The 26,320-nt window shown below is 42.1% G+C and overlaps 1 protein-coding gene across 9 annotated transcripts in view; it reads right to left on the reverse strand.

Annotated features, from left to right (window-relative positions):
- Positions 1-26,320, reverse strand: part of Fam13b (family with sequence similarity 13 member B) — an 82,566-nt gene that overhangs the window by 3,426 nt on the left and 52,820 nt on the right. For 5 of the 9 annotated variants that reach the window (XM_021234487.2, XM_040758067.1, XM_040758068.1 and 2 more), the window contains 13 exons: positions 22,477-22,541; positions 20,316-20,364; positions 19,452-19,599; positions 16,732-16,797; positions 15,178-15,388; positions 11,874-12,003; positions 11,215-11,296; positions 8,350-8,579; positions 5,711-5,794; positions 5,398-5,493; positions 3,285-3,368; positions 3,031-3,194; positions 1,166-1,267 (listed from right to left, as the gene is read on the reverse strand). In XM_021234487.2, coding sequence (XP_021090146.1) covers positions 1,166-1,267; positions 3,031-3,194; positions 3,285-3,368; positions 5,398-5,493; positions 5,711-5,794; positions 8,350-8,579; positions 11,215-11,296; positions 11,874-12,003; positions 15,178-15,388; positions 16,732-16,797; positions 19,452-19,599; positions 20,316-20,364; positions 22,477-22,541 — 1,511 coding nt within the window. The remainder of the gene's footprint in view (positions 1-1,165; positions 1,268-3,030; positions 3,195-3,284; positions 3,369-5,397; positions 5,494-5,710; positions 5,795-8,349; positions 8,580-11,214; positions 11,297-11,873; positions 12,004-15,177; positions 15,389-16,731; positions 16,798-19,451; positions 19,600-20,315; positions 20,365-22,476; positions 22,542-26,320) is intronic. The other 4 variants (XM_005065294.4, XM_021234489.2, XM_021234492.2 and 1 more) reach the window with 4 other exon arrangements.

The raw sequence follows: 26,320 nt of genomic DNA on the forward strand, positions 1-26,320 counted from the left end.
CCTCTTCATCATGTTCTCATAAAACAAGGTATCTCAAATAGCCTAAAGCCTGCTAGTTTTTGGTTAGACTGGCTCTTTAGTGAGCCTGTCTACACCCCTCCCCATCCCCAACTCTGGGGATACAGGTCAGCTGTCCAAAGCAGTTAAAGGCATACTGTTTATAGGAGCCACATACCTACACATCTCAAGAATAAGGAGTAGTCCAGATAACCCAACAAGCAGCACAGTGACAACCTGAGCTTGTTTTAGAATAAAAATTAAGAATCCAGCCAGGTAGTGGTGTTTAAACTCAGCACTCCGGAGGCAGAGGCAGGCAGATCTCAGAGTTAAGGCTAGTCTGATCTACAGAGTGAGTTCTGGAACAACCAGGGCTACACAGAGAAACCCTGTCTTAACAAGGATTTTATTCCTGTGGATCTTTTCCTAGAAAAGAAACACTATATCATACAACAGGCAGGTGGCTCACATCTTTAATACCAACACTTTAACTGTGCAGGTAAATCTGAGCTCTAGGCCAGCCTGATTTACAAAGCAAGTCCAGCCTAGTCATAGCTGCACAATAAAATCCTGTCAGAGAGACAGGTCACTTCTAAGCAATATAAAGTGCCTGGGGGCTGGGGATATAGCTTAGTGGTAGAATGTTTGCCTCATGGGTTTGAGCTCCAGCAGTGCAAACAAAGAACGGCTTCAGGAAAACCTGAAAATATTTGAAATGCTTACTCCAGTTATGACTTTTCTGTGGTTTTAGTAACAGGAGGCAGAAGCAATGGATCTGAGTTTGAGAGCAGCGTGGTCTACTGTTAGTTTATATAGTTTTTGTCTGTTGTAGTGCTGAGGGCTAAACCCCAGGACCTTGCACATGTTAGGCAAATGCTCTTGCACCAAGCTACATACAGCCTTAGAGTTAGAAATAACACGTCAAGGCTAACATCCTATACACAATGTGTCTGAAATTCTTAGTGTGTGGGAGCGTGACAGCACATGTGCTATGACATCCTTTAGGAACTATTTCTTTTCTTCCCCCATGGAGGCCTTGGGGATCAAACTGGTCCCAGGATTGGCAACAGGGCATCTGTACCCGTGTTTCTAGTTCCATTCCATTATCTTAACATGCATTTTGTAAGTTAAAGGTGAAAGATGTGAATATCTAAAATGCTTAACAAACCTTCCATTTTGTTGATAAAACGCTTCTTCAAATTCCCGTAACGTTTTTCGTAGTTTCTTTTTCTCAGCTCTGGCTTTCCAAAGCTGTTCCAGTAATTCAGGCCTAAAGTTAAAATTAAAATGGAAGAAAAACATCACTAAAGGCGCAGTTTCTTCATCACATTAACAGTGTTCTAGCCCTCATTGCTGCTGATTGGCTTTCTCCTACAAATCAATTAAATCACCAAACTGTCCTGGGACTGTGGGAACTGCTCAGTTGATAAAGTGCTTGCCACACAGCCTGAGGAATCTGAACTTGACTCTCACAGCCCACACAAAATCCCTGGGTGCAATGGTGTGCGCCTATAACCCTGGCTCTTCAAAGACCCCCGGCCAGTAATCAGCAAGTCCCAGGGTCAATAAGAGGCACTGTCTCAAAAAGAGGGGAAGGAGCAGTGATGAGTTCAATTCCTAGTACCCACAGGTTGACTCCAAACTGTAACTCTAATCCCAGAGACCGGCCTGCAGGGGGCAGCAGACACACACACACACACACACACGGTGCAGGCAAAGCACCAGACACTAAAGAAAGAGCAAGGCTGGGGGCTGGGGAGACACTAAAGTAAGAGCAAGGCTGGGGAGACGGCTGAGGAGGCACACACACACTGCTTTCAACACCACACGTCAGTCAGTCTGCTCAAAACAGCTTGTAACTCCACAGCAAGGAGTCACAATGCACTCTTATGTTCACCAGAGGCACTCAACACATGTGTGCAAATCCATAAAAATACACAGTAATTAAAATGAATCTTTTAAAAAGTACAAAAAAACCTGACAAGTCTTTTTTAAAAAAAGAACAGCATCCAAGTTTGTCTTCTGACTTACAAGTGCACACATACAAATGTACATACACACATACACACACACCCCTTCCTAGTTAATTGTTAAGGTGAAATAAGGGTTGAGAACCACTGTCATAAATCCATCTAAAGATAACAAGGCCAATAAAAAACAAGTTTGGTTCCTAGAACTACTATCAGTTGAGTAGTCTGGACCCCGAAGTCCACATAAAAACAAGTTTGGTTCCTAGAACTACTATCAGTTGAGTAGTCTGGACCCCTGAAGTCCACATAAAAACAAGTTTGGTTCCTAGAACTACTATCAGTTGAGTAGTCTGGACCCCGAAGTCCACACAAAAACAAGTTTGGTTCCTAGAACTACTATCAGTTGAGTAGTCTGGACCCCGAAGTCCACATAAAAACAAGTTTGGTTCCTAGAACTACTATCAGTTGAGTAGTCTGGACCCCGAAGTCCACATAAAAACAAGTTTGGTTCCTAGAACTACTATCAGTTGAGTAGTCTGGACCCCTGAAGTCCACATAAAAACAAGTTTGGTTCCTAGAACTACTATCAGTTGAGTAGTCTGGACCCCGAAGTCCACATAAAAACAAGTTTGGTTCCTAGAACTACTATCAGTTGAGTAGTCTGGACCCCGAAGTCCACACAAAAAGCCAAACGAGGTGCCACATAGCTGCAGTTCCAGCACAGCACAGCGAGAGACCCATGCCTTAAGCAGCTTGACCCTCTCACACAATTTCACAACAGAACGTGACAGGGATATAGTACTTGTCTTCCCTACACGAGGCCCTAGGCTCCATTCACAGCAGCAGGGGTACCATCACCACTAGCCACGCCCCCACAAAAAAGGGAGGGAAATAGGAGCTAAAATCTGTATTTGTAAATCACACTTATAAAAGTATCTCACAAAGCCATTTTTGATAAATCTCTTCATAGTAATTCCCTCCAAGCATTCAGCTATTTATACTGGGTATCTTGATATGGAAGCTTAATTACAAAATAAGCTAAAATCACAAGCTGAGTACTCACATAGAAGCTGCCCGTGTACATGACAGACGGAGATCCCGAGCCAGTTTCTCTTGGTTCTCTTCAGCATCAGACTCTGAGTTTTCTAATGATGACTGTGTGTGCACAGTTGTTTTCAAGATGTCACTTAACTCAGAGGACAGACTGACACCATCTTCTTCTTCTTCCTACAATGGGAACCAAGCAGAACCACAAGCCATGACTTTCTACTTTCCTGCTAGCGATGTATTTAGGGAATGACTTTTCTACACAATTACCTTGATTTCTTCAAAAAAATGTGCTGTTTCTCCTTCTATGATTGGCTGCAACATCTGACCCCGGCGCTTTGTGGAGGGAGACCCCTGTAACAGTCGACAACGCCCATTTTACATTTCAATATTTAAAGTGGCGCTTCACACTCACATGATGTACAATACAGGCACTCAGTCCCCACCGGCTCCCCAAAAACGAGGCAAACAAAACTCAAAACAGGAAAACCAGAGGAAAATTGTAAGATTAAAAAAACAAAACAAAACAAAAAGTACACAGAAACATAAGACCATGGAGTGCATTTCCTGTTGGCCAACTACTTTTTGTTTTTTTTTTCTTTTTATTTTTTCTTCTTTTCTTAAAGAGCAAGAACATGAAATTGGGGATAATGAGGGTGGAGAGGATCTGGGAGGTTGGGGGAACAGAAGAATACAGTCAAAATACATTGAAAATATTTTCAATAAAAATTAAAAATATATAAAAATTATTTTCACAATCTTAAAATTTTAAGAAGTTCTTTAATAGCCTCCCTTTTCTTACATTTTACTTTTATGACGTAGTAAGAGTGATAACTGATACTTCAGGAGCCTGACAGACTCACGAGGGTCCTTCTTCAGTCCTTTGTCTGAGATAAGAGTTTCACTGGGTAGCACAGGCTGGATAAACCCTCTCATATGCTATGGTGACGGGCATATGCCACCTCACCCAGTCCTAGGATCTTTATTTTGGGGTTGAGAACCCCACCGGAGTCTTCCTTAGAAACACAAGACTACACCAAATCCTAAGAGTTTTCATCCCAGCACACAAGGCAATGGTTCACCACTAAGCCACAGCCCCAGCACTCTCCCACTCTGAAGAGCATTGTTAGCAGGGTCATGCTAAGTTGCTCTAGCTGGCTTGCAAACCTCCAAGAATTGTCCTGTGACTTGTATCTAAGTATTATAGATTTCATTTTTCTTCATGTTGGCATGCTCACTATCCCAGCTACTGAGATAGCTGAGGCTCAAAGATCACATGTGTTCACAACTCAATTCACACATCACAAACCACCTTGGACAACACAGGAAGACCCCATTTTAAAGTGTGTGTTTGTTTTAATGTAAACCAATGCAGACAAGCATTATTTAAAACGTTTTACTACCTTTCTTTTGTGTGTGTGAGAGAAGGGGAGGCTGTCCCACAGCGTGTACGAAGATCAGGTCAGACTTGACGCAAGTACCTTACCTGCTAAGCTATCTCTCTGGCCCTATGAGTTAGCATTGTTTAATTTAATAATTTAGTTTTTGTTTTTTGAGACAGAGTCTGTCTCTGTGTAGCCTTCGCTGTCCTGGAACTCGCTATGTAGACTAGGCTACCCTTGAACTCATAGATTGCCTGCCTCTAGTGCTGGGATTAAAGGTGTGTGCCAGACACCTGGTAGTTGGCATTATCTTGACAGGTTCTTTCTTTAAAACCCATGTATAGGGTCAGCAAGATGTTCATCCTCACCGCAAGCTTACCAACCTGGAGTCGAGCCTTGGAAACCAAACAGTAGAAGGAGAGAACTGACTCCCTGATGTCTGTCCTCTGACCTCTACGCTTACCATGGTATATTTACTGAATACATGTCCAAAGCTCGTTTATATTAAAATGCAACTAGAGGTACACCCTTCATGTGTCATCACAAAACTATCCAGAAACAACTGAGACAGAGACTGGGTGAGGTGTGTCAGACAAGCACTACTGCTGCCATTTATGTAGTGCACACAGCACGCACTACAGCACCTCAGTGCCCTGTTCTAACTCCTGTGCCGTCTGTCCTATGTGCTTACCAAGTGCCTAGAAAATAGTAACAGGCATTTTCTACCCTCTAAAAACTCCTAATCTCAACAGCTTTCCAGTCTTGGCTATGTGTGACTCAAAAAAACTCAAAGATGATGTTTCATCATGTCCCTTCTTTTCTTAAATATACTTTGGAAAAATGAACTGAAGAAATACTTGTGCTAGGCATTGTAATGCATGCCTATAATTACACAACTTAGGAGTCCTGCTTGATTGGGCTACTGAGTTCCAAATCAGTTTGGCTACAAAGTGAGACTCCGTCTGTAAAAACAAAAGCAAACATTTGTTTGTTTTACTTACAAGGACAGGAGTGATGCTAGCTCTTGTCAGCATCTGTTTTACAAGCCTGTATCTATCATAGAGAGGCTTAACAATGTGCCTTTCTTCCCTGGTTACCTGAAGCAAAAAAAAAGTGAAGCCAAGTAACCTCACTGTCAGAAATCTAGATATCAAAACCAAGCAGTGTGACTCCCTCACCCCAAATTTAATTTTTAAAGTAAGTACGTAGGAGACAAGGATGGATAAAAAACAGCCCTGAAAATACAGACCACCAGCGTGATCCACGTTCTTTTGTAAGGAAGAAAACAAAATTTCTTAGCGAGAAAGGAATTACCGGCCTTCCGTGTTGACTTTCATAGTAAAGCAGGCTTTTTTGCAGAGACGTTTTCTCTTCTATCAAATGATCTTTTGTCATTTTCTAGAATCAGGGGAAAGTACTGGTGTCATTATTCTCCTCACTCCCAGTGTAATTAGGTGAAAGAGCAGACAATCAGCACAATAGACTAGGCTAATGCACTCTTTGATTTATGGACTTGCAATAACATTTTGTAGTTTCCCATACAATTCGACCCTCATAGTACATCAGAATACCTTTTGATGGCTTAATTTATATTTTGTATAAATTATGAATGCAGTTTGGGTCCCTTAGCTACCTTATGTTCAATATCCCAATTTATAAATCAGTAACACTCCATTCTGCCTCCAAGGACTAAACTCATCAATGTAAAAGCACTTGTAACAGTGCCTAGCTAGCACACTGGAAATTCCCATAACTGCTGACATTCTACAATGTTACAAAGTCTTTTGTTAAAACAATCTTAAATATGGACAGAAAGCTGTCTCAGCATGTTTAAAAGCACTCGACCCACAATTCCAGGGACCTAAGCTCAATCCAAATTCAATCTGCAGAGCATATGACGGAAGGAGAGAACTCCTGAAAGTTGACCTCAGACTACACACACACACACACACACACACACACACACACACACGCACACGCACACGCACACGCACACGCACACGCACACGCACACACACACGCGTGAATACACACAAGGCATTGTGGTCAGAGGCCTAAAATACCAGCATTCTAGAGGCAGAAGCAGGAGGACAGGAGGAGTCAAGAGTCTTAAGGTAAGTGTGGCTGCATGATGACGACAGTCTTTCTTAAAAGCCATGACTGTTGATGTAATTCAGTAGCATAACGTGTGCCCAGCTTATGCAAGAGCCCCTGGATTCAACTGGTACCAAAACTGATGGATGGACAGATGAGAGCTAGTAGACAGACAGACAGACAGACAGACAGACAGACAGACAGACAGACAGACAGACAGAGAAACCAAAGAAAAAGACTAGTGGAGGCAGGCACACATTTCAACATACACAGATTTTACAACCCAGGGTCTCCACTCTACTAAGGAAACCCCTTAGCAGTATAATGTAAAGATCCTAGAGAAAGCTCAAAACCGTCAATTTGCAACGTTAGACCTCCACCTACGACTTCATGTTTCCCTCTGTATGTATGGGCTGGCACATTTCTATAGTGTATACACACTGTATACAGAACTTTCCTTTTGTTCCAGACTCATCCCTTATCTCAATGAACCAATGTCCCACAAGATACCCTTCAACTAGACCAAATAAATTCTATATACTTCCAGGAATGGCTAACAGTTTTCAGTCCCTCACCAGAGGAAATTAGAGATAACAAACAAGTCACTGGACAGTCACCCCCTATAACAAATATCTCTTCAGATTATATTCATGCAGTAAGCAATAGTGGAGTGTAGACCCTATAAAATACTGTCATTTGATTTTCAAGTTTGAACCTAAAGTCTAGGATTGTAAATTTGAATTAAGCTAATGCAACCAGGAGGAGACTGTCTTTCTAACAAAAAAAGCTGTAAGGAAAAAAAGCTGAAGGGATAAAAATGACTAATTTAGTCCTGTTCAAGGACAACTGACTCAAATATTTACATCATGAGGGAGGTGTAGAGGTGTATTCTGTTGCCAGTGTGACTGGGTTCACCATTCCACGAACAAAAATTCACCTGAGACTATCTCCCCCGCAATCTCACCTCACATAGGACTTGGTTACCGAGTGCTCTGCCTGGTCTACCTCCTAGAAGGCTTTATGGAGTAATGGGGCCCGCTTCCAGGTGCAATGAAACCTTGTCTTAAGGCAGAGACAGAGCAAGAAACTGGACAATTGCCTTTGGCCTCCACGCACATGTACCTACACCATACATAAGAGTAATGGTTCCTAAAAGAAATGCAATTCATGCAATCCTGATGAGAATTAGATCACCTGGATTTTCGCTGTTGGTTTTTTTTTTTAAAGAGGGTGTCATGTGGCCCAGGTTGGGCTCAAATTCACTATCTAGCTGAACTTCCAATCTCTCTATCTCCAATTCTCTAGTAGTCCTTAGATTACAGATATGTGCCACCATGACAGGCTTTTGAGTGATAATTTTTCTTTTCCTTTTGTTTTGTTTTTGAGACAGGGTTTCTTTGTGCAGCTCTTGCTGTCCTGGAACTCACTCTATAGACCAGGCTCGTCTTGAATTTAGAGATCCACCTACCTCTGCCTCCCAAGTGCTGGGTTAAAGGCATGTTTCACAACTGCCTGTCAAGACAATATTTTTTTTCAATGGCTAATCTCATATCTACATTTCTAATAGGATTATTGAAAAACACCAAGTGGCAGAACCCACATAGTTTATTCCAGATACCAATAGGCTAATACCAAGAACTTGGTACACATAGCACCCTTCAAACTCAGCCATTTTATGCTCTGCATATACAACTTGCCAACAATCTGCAACACGCATTAGTCCATAGTACTCTAGGTTTCAGAAACATATTTTGACATGACAAATCTGAGGGGTAGAAAAGTCTCTCCCTACTAGGTTAGTTATTTTGTCCCAGGCATTCTACAGGCTGCCCCAGGCAGAGACGGTAGCTCAGCATTACCTTGATATCCTCAGGAAGGTGGCGCTCAGCACGATTTTCCTTCAATCGTTTTGTAATAAGTTCAAGAGTCGCTTCCTTAGATGGCTTCTTCTCCTTCTGAATGACTCTGGGTTCACCTTCATTCTCCTCATCTTCATGGTCTAGAGAAGAGCCAAAACTTTTTGGAAGAGTGTTACTCCGAGGACGTGTCTGAGTTACAAATTCTCCATCAGAGTTTTTGTGTTTTGCATCTAAATTTCAGAAGAGGATTAATAATTAAAACACACAGGCTCACACATCTACCTGACCTTGTAAACAACATTCACAAGCAGCCCACCACAAAGCATGGTACAACAGACATTTTTCACACAGCACACACTGTTTTCCAAGGAAGGAAAACCATTTTATTAATAGTTTTAGTTATTTCAGAAAACACTATGTGTTACGAAGAAGACAAAAGAAAGGACTGGGGAGATGGTTCAGTTGGAAAAGTGTTTGCTGTGCAAGTCTGAAGATGAGTTCAGAACCCCAGCACCCATGGTAAAAATCAGTTCAGAAATGTGATGCAAACCTATAATCCCAGCACAGGGAAAGCAGAAACAGGAGGCGCTGAGGCTTGCTGCACAGCCAGGATAACCATTTGTGAACTCCAGGTTCAATGAGTGACCCTGTCTTAGAAAAATCTTTAAAAAAATCAAGGACGGCCTGGCCTACAGAGTGAGTTCCAGGATAGCCAGAGCTGTAAGACAGAGAAATTCTATCTTGAAAAAAAGGGGGTGGACAGACTGCGTACCTTTTGGTGGGCCCTGCCAAGGTATGCCACTAAGCAAACACGCCATGCGCAACAGAGTTAGTGTGAGAGGTTCACTGGAGGAGGGGAAGAGTGAAACAGCAAAGGCAGTATCAGGGTGGGGACATGAGAGAGATAGACAGACAGACAGAGAGACAGAGAGACAGACAGACACAAGAGGAAGAAGAGAGGCAAGGGAGGAGCAAGAGGCAAGAAAGACAAGAAAGCGAGCTGTGCAAATGTTGCAGTTGACGGTGGAGAGCCTCCTGGCAACAGGTGATGATGTAACTGCTTTTGGGGGAAGAGGCTGCTGCTGCAGAGGAGGAAGAAACTAACAGTCGTTGAAGAAGCTCATAAAAACAGTACTGAACTCCAAAGACTGTCTGCAGTCTAGCTATGAGCCTCGGTTGATCTTATGAAAGGAATATGAAGCCAGGCTTGGTGGTGCACACCTGGATTCCTAGCACTTGGGGTAGGGGGAGCAACAGGATCATCCTCAGCTATATGGTGAATTCAGGGCCAGCCTGCTGTTCTAGGTAAGTCCTGTCTCAAACAAAAACAAAACAAAGATGAAATTGCTTGTGTCAACTCTCACAAAAAGGAAGAGGAAGGAGGGAGGGAGGGAGGGAGGGAGGGAGGGAGGGAGGGCAAGCAGGCAGGCCAGAACCCTAGACAAAAATTACTTATGCCCAACAACTGTTGACTCAACTTTGGTTTTACAAGACAGGGTTTCTCTGTATTGTTTGAGGCTGTTGGTCCAGCCTGGCCTCGAACTCACAGAGATCCACCTACCTCTGCCTCCCGAGTGCTGGTATTCAAGGCGTGCGCCACCACCGCCCAGCTCAGAGTGACACCATTTTTCCCCCCTAAATGGGGTTCATTATGTAGCCCTATCTGGCTTGTAATTTGAGATGTAGATCAGGGTGGCCTCTGCATCCCCCAGTGCTGGGATTAAGATGCCAAACTTGTTATTAGTCTCTGTAACCAGGATTGTTGTTTCAATACACACAATGCAATCCTCTCCATTTGTCTTTAAGAGTAACCCATTCATTCAAGTGTGATACTGTATGATTGTAATCTCAGCATTTAAGAGGCTGAGGCAAGGGGTTGCTATAAATTCTAGGCCAGCCCTGTGGGGAATGGGGACAGAACAAGACTTTGTTTCGAAAAACAAAACAAAATGAAAACCTAGGGGTGGGAGTGTAGACTTGCCCCAACCACTTTGAATACAGTTTACAGCATACATATTCCCATTGCCATCTCTATTTCAATGGTATGATATTCATAAATAAATCAGTATTCGAGGGGGAGGGGGTGTTTCTGAGCATAGGCTGGGCTTGGTGGCAACATGCCTTTAATCCCAGCACTGGGGGGGGGGGGGGGTGCGCCAGGTGATCTCTGTGAGTTCAAGGCCAGCCTGTTCTACATGGTGAGTTCCAGGACAGCCAGGGCTACATAGAAATACCCTACAACTTAACAGTTAATTTTTATAGTTTCAAAACTTTACGAGGCCTAGAGACTAGAGGTGGAACACAGGGCTTCACACATGGTAGACAAAACTCCCAGATCCTAATTACATTGTCTTAGATAAAATTTTACTCACCACCCATACACAAAGATCTTAATAAAATACCCACCGAAACCCAAAGCAGCTCAATATTTAGACTGTATTTCAGATAAACTGTATAGGATCAGTGCACCCATGAATATAATCTGTGTTATCTTTCAAAGAGTAAACTCACATAAATAAAGAAAAGACGTTGGAAAGAAGACAGCACAAAGATTCCCATTTCTTAACATATGCTTGTGGCCTTAACAATGAAATAAAGAAATCTTTTTCCAAAAATATTTCCAAAATAGTTATTATTATTATTATTTTGGTTTTTCAAGACAGGGTTTCTTTGGGTAGCCCAGGCTATCATGGACCTTACTCTGTAGACCAGGCTGGCCTCAAACTCAGAGATCTGCCCGCCTCTGCCTCCTAAGTACTGGGATTAAAGGTACATGCCAGTTCCAATATTTAAAATTATTTAAAAATTTTTTATGTAGAATTATGTTTCAAAAATACAGACTTTCCACAAAATGCATACTTATACCTTTAATTTGCTTCCGCAACTTTGTAAGCTCTGTCATCCATTTTAGTACCTTTGGATTGGCTGCAATGTCACTGTAGGAGGGCTACAGAGTTATGGAAAAGGATCACTGACATTGTAACACACAAATTACATTAATTTACTCCCCAGAGTACACATTTATTCCCATTACACAAATGTTATTCAATCTCACTTTATTTTCATATCAAGTTTTTCCTGCTAAGACAAATGGAAGGAGTCAAGTTTGAAGGTAAGTACTTCATTTCTAGGCATTACTCTTTTTACATACATATGCTAATTATTAGAAACGTACGCTTTCTTCATTTCCTTCCACCCCTTTGTTACTTGTAGTTTATGTCAGAGCAGAACTTTGATCTGTTAGTGTAGAGAACTTAGCTTAAAACTTCAGAAAAATGTTTACACGTGAAAACACAAAAGCACACTGGTACAATGTCCAGACTGTCACAGATCAAGGGCGAAGGGTCCAGAGGCTCTCAGTTGTCTATGACTACTACTAGCATCTCGGGTGTGTTCTCAAGGAGAGCTGGATGGAGCACTGTCAAGACCCTCCTCTCTCAGCTCTAACTCAATTCAAGCTTGTTCTGACCATCACTACAAAGTGAATTCAAGCAAGCTTGTTCTACGCATCGCTACAAACTTACCTTGCTATTTCTTTCCCTTTCAAATTGCTCCTCAAATTGTCTGATTTTTTTCTGAAGCTTCTTGACCAGCTGATAAGGTGTTCTGTCTTCTCTTTTTTCATCTTTTGAACTAAAGGATGACCTTCGAATTCTGAATTAAACAACAGGCCAATAGGGTGTGTTAACTTTTCAAATGTCAGCACGGCATTACTAATATTGTCCTGATGTGTCACTATCACTAGTAAGGACACCTTTAAAGTGAAGGGGGATGGGACGCCTCGCCCTCTCTGAGGAGTGCATGGGGGTGGGAGGACTAGGACTGGTATGTAGTAATAAACAAGGGAAGGAGAGTCAGTGCCAAGGCTCAGCGGTTTTCCCTCCAATCTCCATACCAGCACTGTGGCATGGCATGTAATACAATAATGATGATGATAATCATGGTAACAAAAAGAGTCTCGGGCTGGAGAGATGAACCAGCAGTTAGGAGCACAGGTTACTCTTCCAAGAGGTCCCAGGTTCAGTTCCCAGCACCACACTTACAACCATCTGTAACTTCAATCTCAGGGATCTGGCACCTCTGGCCTCTGCAGGCACTGCACTCACATGCACATACCCACACACAGAAAGCCATATACACACATAATTAAAATGGGGGAGCAATATAAAATGTATTTAAATGACCAAGTTTTTTATTGATTCCCTGATTATCATTTTAGGCAACTTAACCCAGCCTGCCAGAAGGCAGTGTAGTGTGTTACAGGTTTGTATTCCTTTACTGCTGTTGATGCTGTTACTGTTATATGTAACAGTTTTGTCTGTACATCACTGTGTGCCCAGTGTCCTTGGAAGCCAGAAAACAGCATCAGATCCCCAGTAACTGGAGTTACGGATGGTTGTGAGCTGCCATGTGGATGTCGGGAACAGGGCCTGGCTCCTCTGCAAGAGCAGCCAGTACTGCTCGTCCCAACCCCAACAATTACAGCTGGCAATATTAGTGGGAAGGAAGAGGTGCTCACACTCTCCACAGACGCACACGGGTGCCCTTAAGCCCTGATCCATCTCTCTAGTCACTCCCACCTCAATGCTGGTTTTTAAATGATAACGCTCTTTTCATGTTATTAAACAAGACGTTTTCTAATAACAAAGTACATGTAAATTGGAATCTTGGGCCTTAGGCTTTAGCTCAGTCGGCATAGTGCACATATATAGGGAGTCTCATGTTTGATCCTCAACGTCATACATAGCAGGTAGTGTGCATCCCTGTAACGTCAGTGCTCTGGGGTACTTGGGCTACACAGAATCTTGTCTCTAAAGAAACAAACAGATTAGAATTTTATAATTTATGAAAAGCAAGCTGTTTTTATTAACCACAGTACTTGTTTGCAGTCATTTTAACTGTGCAAATATCTTCAAGCTCTCATAAAACTTGAATTTTATTTTTAGGAAGTTAGCCTAAAGTGTCTTGCCGAGGTGCTGGGTCTATAAGGGCTGTTGCATGGTTGTGTCCACACCAGCCAGCAGGCGGAGCTGCCACCTCAGAACAGAGGCAGGCAGACCCAGGTCTCAGGAGGGCGTGGAATGAGCCTTTCTACTCATGAGAGACACACAAGAGGTGCAAAGTCGACAGACAACTTGTTCCCACCCTGAGGAAGCCCCCTTGCCCTCGGAGAACGTTGCTTGTGTTGTCAACTATGCAATGTTCCCCTCTCCCTGTCAAGTCTAGCTGGGAGAAAGGAGTATAAAATCTCAGACCTATGAGGTTGCAGCAGCCACTCTGATTTGGAGGCACTCTTTGGAAGAGACAATAGTCCTCTGAGTGTCTGTATCTTCATGTGCACCATCAAGTGTCTACCTTCTCTGACCATCAGCAAAGTTGCCTAGAATGGCAACACGATCAAAAGATACACGAGTTTGCTGAGCAACAAGACTAATGATCTGAGTCTGTCACCTGGCACCCATATAAAGGTGGAAGGAGAGAAAACTGACCACACAGTTGTCCTCGCTCTAACACGCCCACTAGGCACAGAGCCCCATGCCCAACACAACATCACACACATAATGATAATACATTTTAAACTTAGCTGAATAAAAGTGATCAGAGCTCCTGCGAGGAGGCCTGGGCAATCTACGGGGCCTTGGGTAGTTGACCAGTATTTATCCCTGGCACACGAATGGACTTTGGTTGCCCATCCCACAATGAGGAATGCTCTCTCAGCCTGGACTCTTGGGGGAGGGACTAGGCCCTGCCCTGAACGAAATGACAAGACTCTGGAGATCCCCACAGAGGGTCTGACCCTCCCTGGGGAATGGAGTGGGGATTGGGTTGGAGGCTGAAGGGGGCGGGGGAGGGAAAGGGAACTGGGATTGATAGGTGAAGCAACCTTGTTGCTAATTTAAATTTTAAAAAAGTAATCAGAGCTTCCATTTTCAACAGCAAAATTAATTTGTTAAACATGAGTGATAAGCTGCAGTCTCAAGGACACCTGCTAGCAAGATAGTGTACAGAAAGCCTGTTGGCTCTTTCTTCTATTATTTCATGAGGTGGTGTTTGACGTTCTTAGCAAACTGGCTTCTTGACCCCGTTTCCAACTCCATAAGCTAAAAAAGCATTACAGCTTCAATCTGGAAGACAGACATGGCTATCTTGGAACTGCTGAACCAAATGAACGAAGGCCTGAGATTCTTCAGCAGAAAAAAATATTCTTTCTTTGAATGAATTTTCCCTGTGCCTCTGCCAGCTTGGACATTTTTGAAACTTCACTGTTTTCTTTTTGTAATCTCTCTCTCTCTCTCTCTCCTCTCTCTCTGTCTCTGTCTCTGTCTCTGTCTCTCTCTCTCTGTCTCTCTCTCTCTCTCTCTCTCCCTCTCTCTCCCTCTCCCTCTCTCTCTCTGGAGGTCAGAGACTGACTTGGCGGCAGGCACTCTGACACACTCAGTGGCATGTCAGCTCCTTCTGGGAAGAATGTGCAGTCTAGGATGCTGCAAGGGGATGTCAAGACCACTATCCCCCTCCTGCTTCCAAGACAGCAGAGGAGCCCAACTGAAACTAAGTTTCAATTAGGACACAGAACTAGTCAGCTTCCCCCTTTCTGAGTTCTGCATTCTAATTATCAACGAATAAATGAATGAGGACTAAACTACGAAGAAATGCTCACAGTCTCACAGTAAACCCCAAGTACTACATACCACTCAATAGATTCAAAATGCAACAGTAAGGGAATTACAAAACATGCTTCAGGAATGTGAACAGCAGTTTTAAAGCACAGGCCTGGAAGGGTTTGTGCACAGAATGACAGGTGCCTCTCAAGTGCATGACCTCACAGACCTCGTGAAGGAAAGTGCCTTTGACGAGAAGTCCAACGCTTCTGGGTCATGTAGGAAGCGCTGGCTCTGTCCAAAATCTAAACTACGATGTGATAGTACTGGAGGGCAGTCCTCTCCCAGGGGGTGGTGAGTCATCCTTGCAGCCTGTGGAGACAGCTGGGCTTCTCCAGACTCAGAGTCCTCTTGCCAAGACTTAAATGCAGGAAACGGCTCTGTGAAACAAACACAAGAGCAGGATCATGGGTGCCGAGTCTACAGCATTATATAGTGGATTCATTTTATACACATATTAAATACATACATACATAGATATATACGTATGTATGTATATGAAAACATCAAAGTAAGAGATACTCGCATAGTCATAATGCCTGCTGGAGTGTAAAACTATTCAAGCTTCATTCTTCATTTCCTCTCTTTAATAGATTCACCTTAAATGCCCAAACCCAACAGCAAACCAACAAAGACACAAAGTTTCTTAAATTTAATTCTAAAGATGTTATGTAACAATATTCTAAAGATGTTACACATAAAAACACTTTGATCAAATGCAAGTCTTTACTAAGAAACACTCTCACCAGGTGTATGAACTCACTCTCTATCAGACAGTGACTGGCTATTTGAAACAGGAAAATTTTCCTCACTACACAGAACTAAGAAATGGAGCTAAAGCTGTAAGAATTCGAATATTTGGAGTGAGGAGCCAACTTATTCTATTCACAATGCTAAATAATGTTAGTTAACATTAAAATAGTGATAGTTATTTTCTGTTACGGGGTTCCTATGAATAATATACACACATACACACACATACACTTTAATCCCCACAACAGTATTTAAGTGAAAAAAAAAAAAAAACTAGCACTGGTTCTCCTTAAGCACAATGATTGTATTACAGAGATTCTGTATACTCTCCACTGAAGGCATGTTAATATAATTTATGTCTCTCTTTTCACACATACATAATATTGTATGCCAAATACAATATCAACTTTAAGCATCACCAGAGTATGGGAGAGGAAGTGCTTGCTAGCTATACATTAGACTTAAAACTAAAATTTTAAATCTTGATGATACAGTTGTTGTAAAAGCAAAACCTAACAGAACAATGGATTGAAGTATCAAAATTTAAAGATTGTTGTTTTAGACAATAACCAAGGTAACTACTTCAGCAATTTAGCTTAATATTACGTAGAGCCATTTAAAGCATTATCTTTTAGCTGTTTTTAGAAAATAATTTAGCTTGCTTTTGAAGCCTAGATCAATTTGGTGACTAAAAGTTGGATAACAAGTATGTAATCCTACAATAAACTCAGTAAATACAGTGACTTCAAAGGAACCCTTGTGCCTGTGTCCCAGAAAATACATTAATAATGAATATTTTATGAGAAATTGTCACATTTTAAGAAAAAAAATTAACAGAAACTTTTTTTAAAGTTTTTAACACTAAGATTTTGGGACAGCAAGAGAAAGGCTAATGAAAAGACAAGACAAAATGAACCACAAAAAGGGAAAGAAAAAAAAAAACAACTAAACTATGGTGAACCATACTTACCCTCCCCATCTCTCTGCAGATGCATTGTTTTGAAATCAATGAGGGGGAAAGTGATAAGGCATGATGCTAATAAAATGGAAAAAATGGCAAAAAATACCAAAGTGAACACACAGCACAGGCAGAACAAACCATACACATAACACAAAGCCAAGGATACCAAAAGTATTTCCCTAAGACGAGTTAGGCACTCTGCTCAAAAACATTGTTCAAAGAAATGACTACTAACCAAACTTTAGCAAGCATACACTTCTATTTCAGCAAGTGAGGCAAACCCAAAGGTGACTGTTATTAAATCTCAGACAAAGGAGGAAGACCCGAACTATCTTAGCCAGGTGCACTGTGGAGCCTTTTAGTAAGACTGACAGAAAGCAACTCCCTTCAAAGGCTGAGGGTACTGATACAGGATGGAGTGCTTTCTTGTCACCTTCAAGGCTCAGGCTCAGTCCCCAGGACCCAAAAGAGAAAAGAAACAAACATCTTCCTTTGTCCGTGTTTCATAAAAGACCACTACTGTAGTCCATCCCACAGTCAGCAAAAGAACTACTGAAGGAAACATGATGTCCACCTCCATTAACACTTTTTGAACGACGACCACAAATTCACACAGGTTGCAGTAGACATATGTAACCTGCTTGCTGACTGTTCTGCTAACTACCCTTTGAGAAAAAGCTAAAACCCCACTTAACTGAGGAACACTGGGGTGGGCCACATTTGTGGAGTTGTCCCTTTTCTCTAAGTCACAAAGTATGTCTATAGATTTCAAAGCACACAAAGTCTAAGGAAATTTGTTATCTAAAGATTTTTTTAATATTCCAACACCTAATTGCAGAAAGTCGATATTCACAACTGTTAGAACCACCTGACTAATGACAACCATTCTCTCCCAAGGTTAGGAAGGTCACTCATCTATCCACTAGCATTGAAGTTTCTGAAGGTCACCCACTCCTTCTGGAAAGAGACCTATATGGACTTGTCATGACTGATGAGTCAGGTGGATAATGAAGCCGACGCGGCAGTGAAAAAAGAGGGCTTCTCCTTTCATCTGAAAAGCTATAGGGGATTCTGTCAGAGGGGGAAACCAGCATCAGGTTCTCTTTGAGAACCTCCAGGAGGCTGGAGCTAGATACATCCGTCTCTCCAAACAATGGGAAAACGCTCACTCTGCCATGTTTAACACAGGGTCAGAGACCAGAAGTGGCTGTTTATTTGCATAGCCAACCAGAAGAGACAAAGGCTTCATTAGTATCCTACCCCAATGCTCAGAGACGCCTTTCCTACTGAGGTTCCAGGGGTTGTAGCCACTGTTCCTTCCAGGAATGAACATGTCATCTTCACTGCCACCAGCACGCTAACATCTCCTAACTCAAAGGAGCTTCTTCATTAATTCTAAAAATTCCCGAATTAAGTCCAACACAAACCAACTTCCCAATTTAGTCTAAGTTAAGGCTCACAATCAAAGATCTAGAACAGGTGGGTGGGAACATCACACTAATAACTGGCACTGACAAGGATTTGGTAGGATCTTTTCAAAAATGACTGAACTTGAGATTTAAAACTAAGAACAACAAAAGCCTATATTGAAACTATGGTGTGGGGGGGGGGGGGCAAAAAGAACTCAGAGTATTGACACTGCAATTCCTTTGGTTATTGCCACTGTATATCATCAAATGACTTGCCAAGAGACAATCCCACGTGTCTTTAGCCACATGAACAAAAACTGGCTTAGGACTCCTGACCGGTCTCAGTTTCTCTGTACTAGGATGGTTCAGACTGGTTCAGACTGGTTCAGACTGGTTGCTGGTCCCCGCCTGCCTCTACGTGAAGCTGATGAAGCTGAGCAAGGGTAGATGCAGGAGCGCCCCCACCACTGCGCTTGCTTTACGCTGGTCATCGTCCCTAGAGTCTTCATAGACCTCTAATTAAACTGTAGACCCTGGGACTTCGCCCACGAGGAAACTTAAGTGTGTAAATAATTCACTTAAGTCCAATATTTGTTTACAATTTATGGCTTTTCTTAATTCAGTATACATTTATACTGAAATTCAGTATACATTTGCTAAATTAAAAAAAACAATGGTATGTCCATGTTGCTCATTAAATTTAAACTTCATTCCTTTGGGCAAATTTCAGGGTCTCCCCCAAATACTTTTGTAATCTACAGTACAATCTTTGCTTAGAAGTACCCTTGAAGAATTAAAAAATAAAAACCTATTACTGATACTTGTTAAAAAAAGGTAAATACCCTATTTAAACTGGTAAAATCATCAAACTCTAATAAGCACTGAACTTTCAAAGACCAATTTAATAATTAAGCAAGTCTACTCTAGGGTAATTTTCATTTTAATAAGTTTTATTTTTCTTTGAGGGCAGTGCCTTGGGGAGGGAGGGGAGCTGAGATGGTCTCACAACACAGCAGCCATCTTAAAACTCACGGCAGCCATCCTCGTCTCCCAGATATTGGGATTGCAGACATGGACATCATGCACAGTGCCCAGTATCCATTCTCAAAGCTAATCATATAGTTACGTTCTACTCTTGAAAAAGCTGCCCTTATTAGACTTGAGACAAAACAAAACCAAAAACAAGCGTCCTTTGTTTTCAAGAGAGAACAGAGCAGGATGACAAAATTGTCCATAAGAGGGCAGGAGTCTTATCACTGCTTTGGGTTTCTTCAGTTACAAATAAAGGCACTGGGAAATTAACATGTTGGGTAAGATTACCTTCCCATTTATCACCATCAGAGACATTCTTCAGGTCTAAATGTGCAACTTGTATACATGCTGCTTCTCCTTGAACACCAACACTCTGACTGTCAGTTACTTCTGATTCAGTGTTGGCATTCAAATCACGTATCTTGCTACTAGAATCCTGCATTTTAAAATAAAGAATGCATTTCATAACCATGACACTTTTCACAACTGGCTCAGAGACAATCAGCACACAAATATCCCCATGTATTTTTCATTACTTTATTGTGCCAACAAAGCCACCTGTCCCATTTCTGGTGTGTGGTGTGTGGTGTGTGTGTTGCTTGCACCTATGTTATACACACCATGCGTGTGCCTAGTGCCCAAGGAGACCAGAAGGCAGCGTAAGATCCCTGAGACTGGAGTTACAGTCCGTTGTGAGCTGCCACATGGGTGCTGGGAATCAAACCCAGGTCCTCTGGAAGAGGAGCCAGTGTTTTTTTCTGAAAGATTTATTTCTTCATATATTTTATGTACATGAGTGCTTTGTCAGCTTGTAAGCCTGCACAACAGAAGAGGGCACCAGATCTCACTACAGATGGCTGTGAGTCACCGTGTGGTTGCTGGGAACTGAACTCGGGATCTCTGGAAGAGCAGTCATCTCTGCCTCATTCAAATGTAAATTTACATTGTCTTACTAGGGAATCAAATTTGGATCTCAAATTTAGGAAAGTACATTCATAACCCACAATCTTGTACCCACATTAATTACTGCTTAACTATAACAAACATGAGTCCTTTCAACTTATCCAATTCAAGAGTCAGAGGCCAGATATAATAATTGACACATTATCTAAGCAATATTATTAAGAACTATAATATAGAGGCAGCTCTTACCAGAATCAAGTGTGGCAATTTATCACTGTCACATAACAAATATTCCTTCCTAAAAACACAAGAATAGCCATTAGCATGTGAAGGCTAAAACGGTTACTTCTAGGTTACTTTTATTACTTCTTACCTACATTCTTCTCTTCCCCAATATAGTTAGCATTTAAGATTTGTGAGCAAAGAGACAACAGGGCATATGCCCATTCTTTGGAGCCCTATATCTGAAAAATCACACAACACTGAAAAGATCCACAGACTCACTTCAGGGTTAGAAAAATTAAATATTCTCCACCACTCCCTCCCCCACATAAAATCACCCCCAAAAGAAAACACTTTATGAAAGGAAAATTAAAAACTGCAATATAGAAGCCAGTGAGAACTGATGCATATTGGAAAAGGAGTCCATAAAATAAATAAATATTAGTTTTAAGCAACAAGTTTATTCTCTCCTTGCAAAGATTTTTCAAGTTTGGATCTGTCCTTTAAGGCTATACACTATCACAGAAGGTCACTGTAATCCAAGAAAGCCTCTGCTTTTAAACCCTCACCACAAACCTAACATAAAAAAAAGTAAAACTTCACTCACCCTCTATTTCCCAGAACAATGAACCCTATGTAAGAACTTTATTGTAAGTTATCACAAATGATCATTACCTCTTTGGCCAGTCAACAAAGCATCTGTTATTAATAGAGTAAGTATCGATATGCCCACAGTGAGAAATGGCCCTCAAAGAGACCTGTGTCAATTTATAATGCATATATCTAAGTGCTACTTTTAAGTGGTCATAACAACAGTGAGCACTTAGAAGACAAGTCTTGATTTAAACACAATAATCTATCTCCTTAGAAGAAATGAATTCTCTGACAAGCTTTTTTTGGGTGGGGGTGGGGGTGAAGACAGGGTTTCTCTGTGTAGCCCTGGTTGTCATGTAGACCAGGCTGGCCTCAAACTCAGAGATCTGTGTCTGCCTCCTGAGTGCAGGGATTAAAGGTGCATACCTCCACCACTTCAAGGCTCTCTTTTATTTAGAGTCGGATGGAGCAAATGGCAGATAAGTCAGGGTCACTCTCAAAGACTCACTCTGAAAGACCTAATTATTTAAATTTTAAAAACTTAAGTATTAACCATGCAAAATGCAATCCACCTAACCAAACTACTCTGGATCTACAACAAGTTTGCTAACCTAGAGCAAAAAGTTTTCCAAAAAAACTGGGTCCTCACTAAATGGATACTTATTGCTCTACCATATCCCGATGTCATCATTCTGGGGATGCCTGTTAATCTTATATCTTCAGCCCATAGCTCCAAAACTCCCTGGGCTGGAAGAGGATCAGTCCTGCCTCCTGAAAGGAAGCACAAGGAGCTCTGTAAGCAGGAAATCTGTGGACCTTCAGAGTATGAGGACACTCCAGAGACATGGCTCCAAAGAATTTACTTACCCTCCAACAACAGGTTCCTATTCACAATTAAGATACAACAGCATGAACAGAATTTTACCTGACCAGCAGGCTCTATCAGAGCCTCACACCACCTTTGCCAAGAATGTCAGAATACACTTTTTGGCAGCTGCTGAAAGAATGATGCCAAGGGCAACAAGACCCAAGTGACCGGAAAGGCCTTCTCTCCACTGACTGACACTCTGCAAAAGCTTTTCCTCAAAGGGACTGTATCTGTGGAGACTCTGCATTTGGTGATCTCATTATCTCAGACATCCTACAGGGATGGGGTGAACAAGCACCAAATGGGCAAGATTATCCTTGGACACAGTAAAGATGAGTAGCAGGGATGAAAAATATCCCACCCTTATTCACTGAAGCAAGTATTTTATTAATTTTTGGTTGGCTGGCCACAGTTCCCAAACTATCAGTTAACTCACTAACATGTCTATGTATAGTATCAATAAATTCTAATTGTTCTATATCTCTAAGAAAGCTGTGTTCTCTCTGAAAATATGTTCATAATTAATGTTTGTCTGCAGTGTGAAACTCTACATATTTGTAGCTATTAATAAACTCTAACCTACCATTAAAATAAGAAGCCTGGTTTTCTTTTAAAGATTACCCAAACTGTGTGCTATAATGGATATATTTACCCAAAATTTTCAACCAAAAATCTGTAGTTCCAATTCTCAAAACGATTTATCAGCAACAATAAAAGAAGGCTTACCTCTCAAGACAGCCATCTTCACTATCACCGTGGTCACTACAAGGCTCTAACAGTATACCTACAGACTGACAAAAGAATACCACCATTTACCAGCTCCCAGCATTCACATTAGAGACCGTTGCAATCAAGATAAGACATCAGATTAATTAGCAACCATCCCTCCTCCACTGCTGTAACAATCTGTAGGAAGTTTCTGTACACAAAGCTTATTTATCCTCCCTCACAACCCGAAACATATTAAGTACTTGTTTTTCTGCCTCCTTGTAAGCAATAATCACTAGTATCTTCTTTCCTTAGAATCCTCCCCTTTGCCAGGCAGTGGTGGCACACACCTTTAATCCCAGCACTTGGGAGAAAGAGGCAGGTGGATCTCTGTGAATGAGTTCGAGGCCAGCCTGATCTACAGAGTTGAGTTCTAGCCTGGTCTATAGAATGAGTTCCAGGACAGACTCCAAAGCTATACAGAAACCCAGTCTCCAAAAAAAAAAAAAGAATTCTCTCCTTCCAAGGTTAACGGTGCTAGTGGGAGCACTTCCCCAGCAGAGGAAGGCCCTGGCTGGGTACATTTGAAATAACAACTTCTTTCCATACAACAGAGCCACCTGAGTCTCAGAAGCACAGAACAATCTCCTTTCAATGAGTTTACAAATTAGAAATGACCCAAGAGAACCAGGTGTGTTGACACATGCCTATAATCCCAACACTCAAGAGGCAGAAACGGGAAGACTAAAAACGTGAGCTCCTCTGGGCTGCACACTAGCCTAAACTACATGAAGGAACAAGTCTGCGAAGTCTAATACAACTCCCTCAATATTACAACGTGTATAAACATTTTCATCTTCTTGACAATATTTAAAATCAACAAAAACTTCAATTCTTAGACTCTTGATTTCTTTTATTCATATTAGTATGTTTCTGTGTGTGCACGCCATAGCACATGTGTTAACAATCAGAAGACAACTTTCAGGAACTGGCCCTCCCCTCAGCTGTGGGTTCTGTGAACTGAAGTAAACTTGATAGGCTTGTGTGCAAGCACTTTTATCCACTGCCATCCTGCCAACCCTCTGAAGACTCTTTAAAGTTTTTAGACTCTTTAGAGTCTGGAAAAACTGAATGTCCAAGAGGCTGAACTGTTTCCTACTCTAATCCAATCTACAGCAGCATATTGAATACAAAAGCAAATATAAGAATCCAACTATCCTCTAGGCAGACATTAATTATATTTATAAACATAAAACTATGCAACCTCCCAAATTAAAACATTTAATGAAAACAGTTGTTTAAAAAAAAAATAAAGTGGGGTCTGGGGAAACAGCTTAGTTAACAGAGTTCTTCTCTTTGAACATGAAAACAGCACTCACACAAACCTGGATGGATGGATGGATGGATGGATGGATGGATGGATGGATGGATGGATGGATGGATGGATGGATGATGGATGGATGGATGATGGATGATGGATGGATGGATGGATGGATGGATGATGGATGGATGGATGATGGATGGATGGATGATGGATGATGGATGATGGATGGATGGATGGATGGATGGATGATGGATGGATGATGGATGGATGATGGATGGATGGATGATGGATGGATGGATGATGGATGGATGGATGATGGATGGATGGATGGATGGATGGATGGATGGATGGATGGATGGATGGAGCCAAACATGATGGAACCTGGAGTCCCAACTACTCTTTGGACTGTAATAGGCTAAAGCTGGACATAAATTCAAGGTGCACTGGGCAACATACCCAGACCTTGCTTTGAAGAGGAGTGAGGAGGGAGGAGGGAGGGAAAACAAGCCTATTGACATCATCATGGACAGCCACTGCAGCACATTGAGCTCTACAGAGACAGGGCCGGGGCAAGCGCAAGCCCGACAGGCACTGGGCGACTCTGTGCCTCGTGGGCGAAAATCATCTAAACATGGGCAAAGGTGATCTTAAGAAGCAGAGAGGCAAAATGTCCTCATATGCATTCTCTGTGCAAACTTGCCGGGAGGAACACAAGAAGAAGCACCGGATGCTTCTGTCAGCTTCTCGGAGTTCTCCAAGAAGTGCTCAGAAAGGAGGGAGGCCATGTCTGCTAAAGAAAAGGGGAAATCTGAAGTCATGGCAAAGGCTGACAAGGCTCGTTATGAAAGAGAAATGAAAACCTACATCCCCTCAAAGGGGAGACCAAAAGGAAGTTCAGGGACCCCAGTGCACCCAAGAGGCCTCCTTCCTCTTTCTTCTTGTTCTGTTCTGAGTGTCGCCCAAAAACCAAGGGAGAACACCCTGGCTTGTCCATTGGTGACGTTGCAAGGAAACTGGGGGGAGTGGAACAGCTCTGCCGCAGACGACAAGCAGCCCTATGAAAAGAAGGCTGCCTCGCTGAAGGAGCAGCTCGGAGAGGACACTGCTACTCACAGAGCTAAAGGACAACCCGATGCAGCGAAAAGGGGGTGGTCAAGGCAGAAAAAAGAAGAAAAGGAAGGAAGAGGAAGAAGACGAAGACGATGAAGATGACGATGAATAAGTTGGTTCTAGTACAGTTTTTTTGTCTATAAAGCATTTAACCCCCTGTACACAATTCACTCCTTTTAAAGAAAACAATTGAAATGTAATATATATAAAATCATGAATGGGGGGGAGGGGCTGGAGAGGCGCCTCAGTGGTGAGCAGGGTTAGCTCTTGCTGCTCTTGCAAAGAAAGGGCTGGGGTCTGATTACCAGCACCCATATGATAGCTCACAACTATAACTCCAGTTCCATGGTATTTGACATCTGTAGTGCCTCCAAGAGCACTACAGACACATCATATATGTGTGCAGGCAGACAGGCAAAGCACCCATATATAAAACAAAAATAAAATGAAAAAAATTTGAATAAATTTCTGAGATTAAAAAAAAAACTCAGTGAGAACCAATGATCCAAAAAAAATCAAATGTTATCATGAATGGTAGATACACACTCTCAAAGTTTCTAGGTATTAGGTCACAGGCCTGTGTATTAGGTCAAAGCCTGAGGAACCAGGACAAGCTAGGACTTAGAGCTGACAGGCCCCTGTTGACAAGAATGGACTCCCAGGCAGGTCTCAGCAAGGTAGAAAAGCAAATCCAAATTCAAGACAAGAAAAAAAAAGCTGCAAGCCTCAGAAGCCCAGATTCCACAGCAGTCAGCAATGATGACAGAAGATAAACTTTCCCTGTTTCCCTGCAGTTTCTGACCCCCACCCTCACCCCCAACCAGGCATGTCTCCTGTAGCTAGCCCACAGGAAGGGGAAAAGCCCCCAGGCCTTCCTTATATGGCCAGGAAGACTGACTGCACATCCACAGGAGTGCCCGCACAAAATAAAGACACTGTTCCTCCCCAATCCTGCCTCACACCAATGCGTCTCAAGCCAGCTGGCTCTCCCACCACTAGGCATGTGAAAAAAAACTCAATACTCCATACGCCTTCGTTTTTAAGACAGAATTTAAAAAGCAGAATGTGCTGGCCATAATGGCATATGTCTTTATTCCAGCACTCAGGAGGCTGAAGAAGGCAGATCTGTGTGTGACTTTGAGGCCAGCCTGGTCCATAAGTGAGTTCCAGAACAGCCAGGGATACATATACATAGTGAGACCCTGTCTCAAGCAAACAAACAAACAAACAAACAAAAAAAGATTACAAGAAAATCTAGAACCTGATGGGTGGTGGTGGTGCATGCCTTTAATCCCAACACTTGGGAGGCAGAGGCAGGATCTCTGTAAATTCAAGGCCAGCCTGGTCTACAGAGTGAGTTCCAGGATAGCCAGGACTAATTCACAGAAAAAGCCTGTATCAGTGTCAAAAAAAAAGGAGAAGGAAGGA

Source organism: Mesocricetus auratus, unplaced genomic scaffold (genome assembly GCF_017639785.1).
Source record: "Mesocricetus auratus isolate SY011 unplaced genomic scaffold, BCM_Maur_2.0 Super-Scaffold_100015, whole genome shotgun sequence".
In the NCBI taxonomy this organism is placed as follows: Eukaryota; Metazoa; Chordata; class Mammalia; order Rodentia; family Cricetidae; genus Mesocricetus; species Mesocricetus auratus.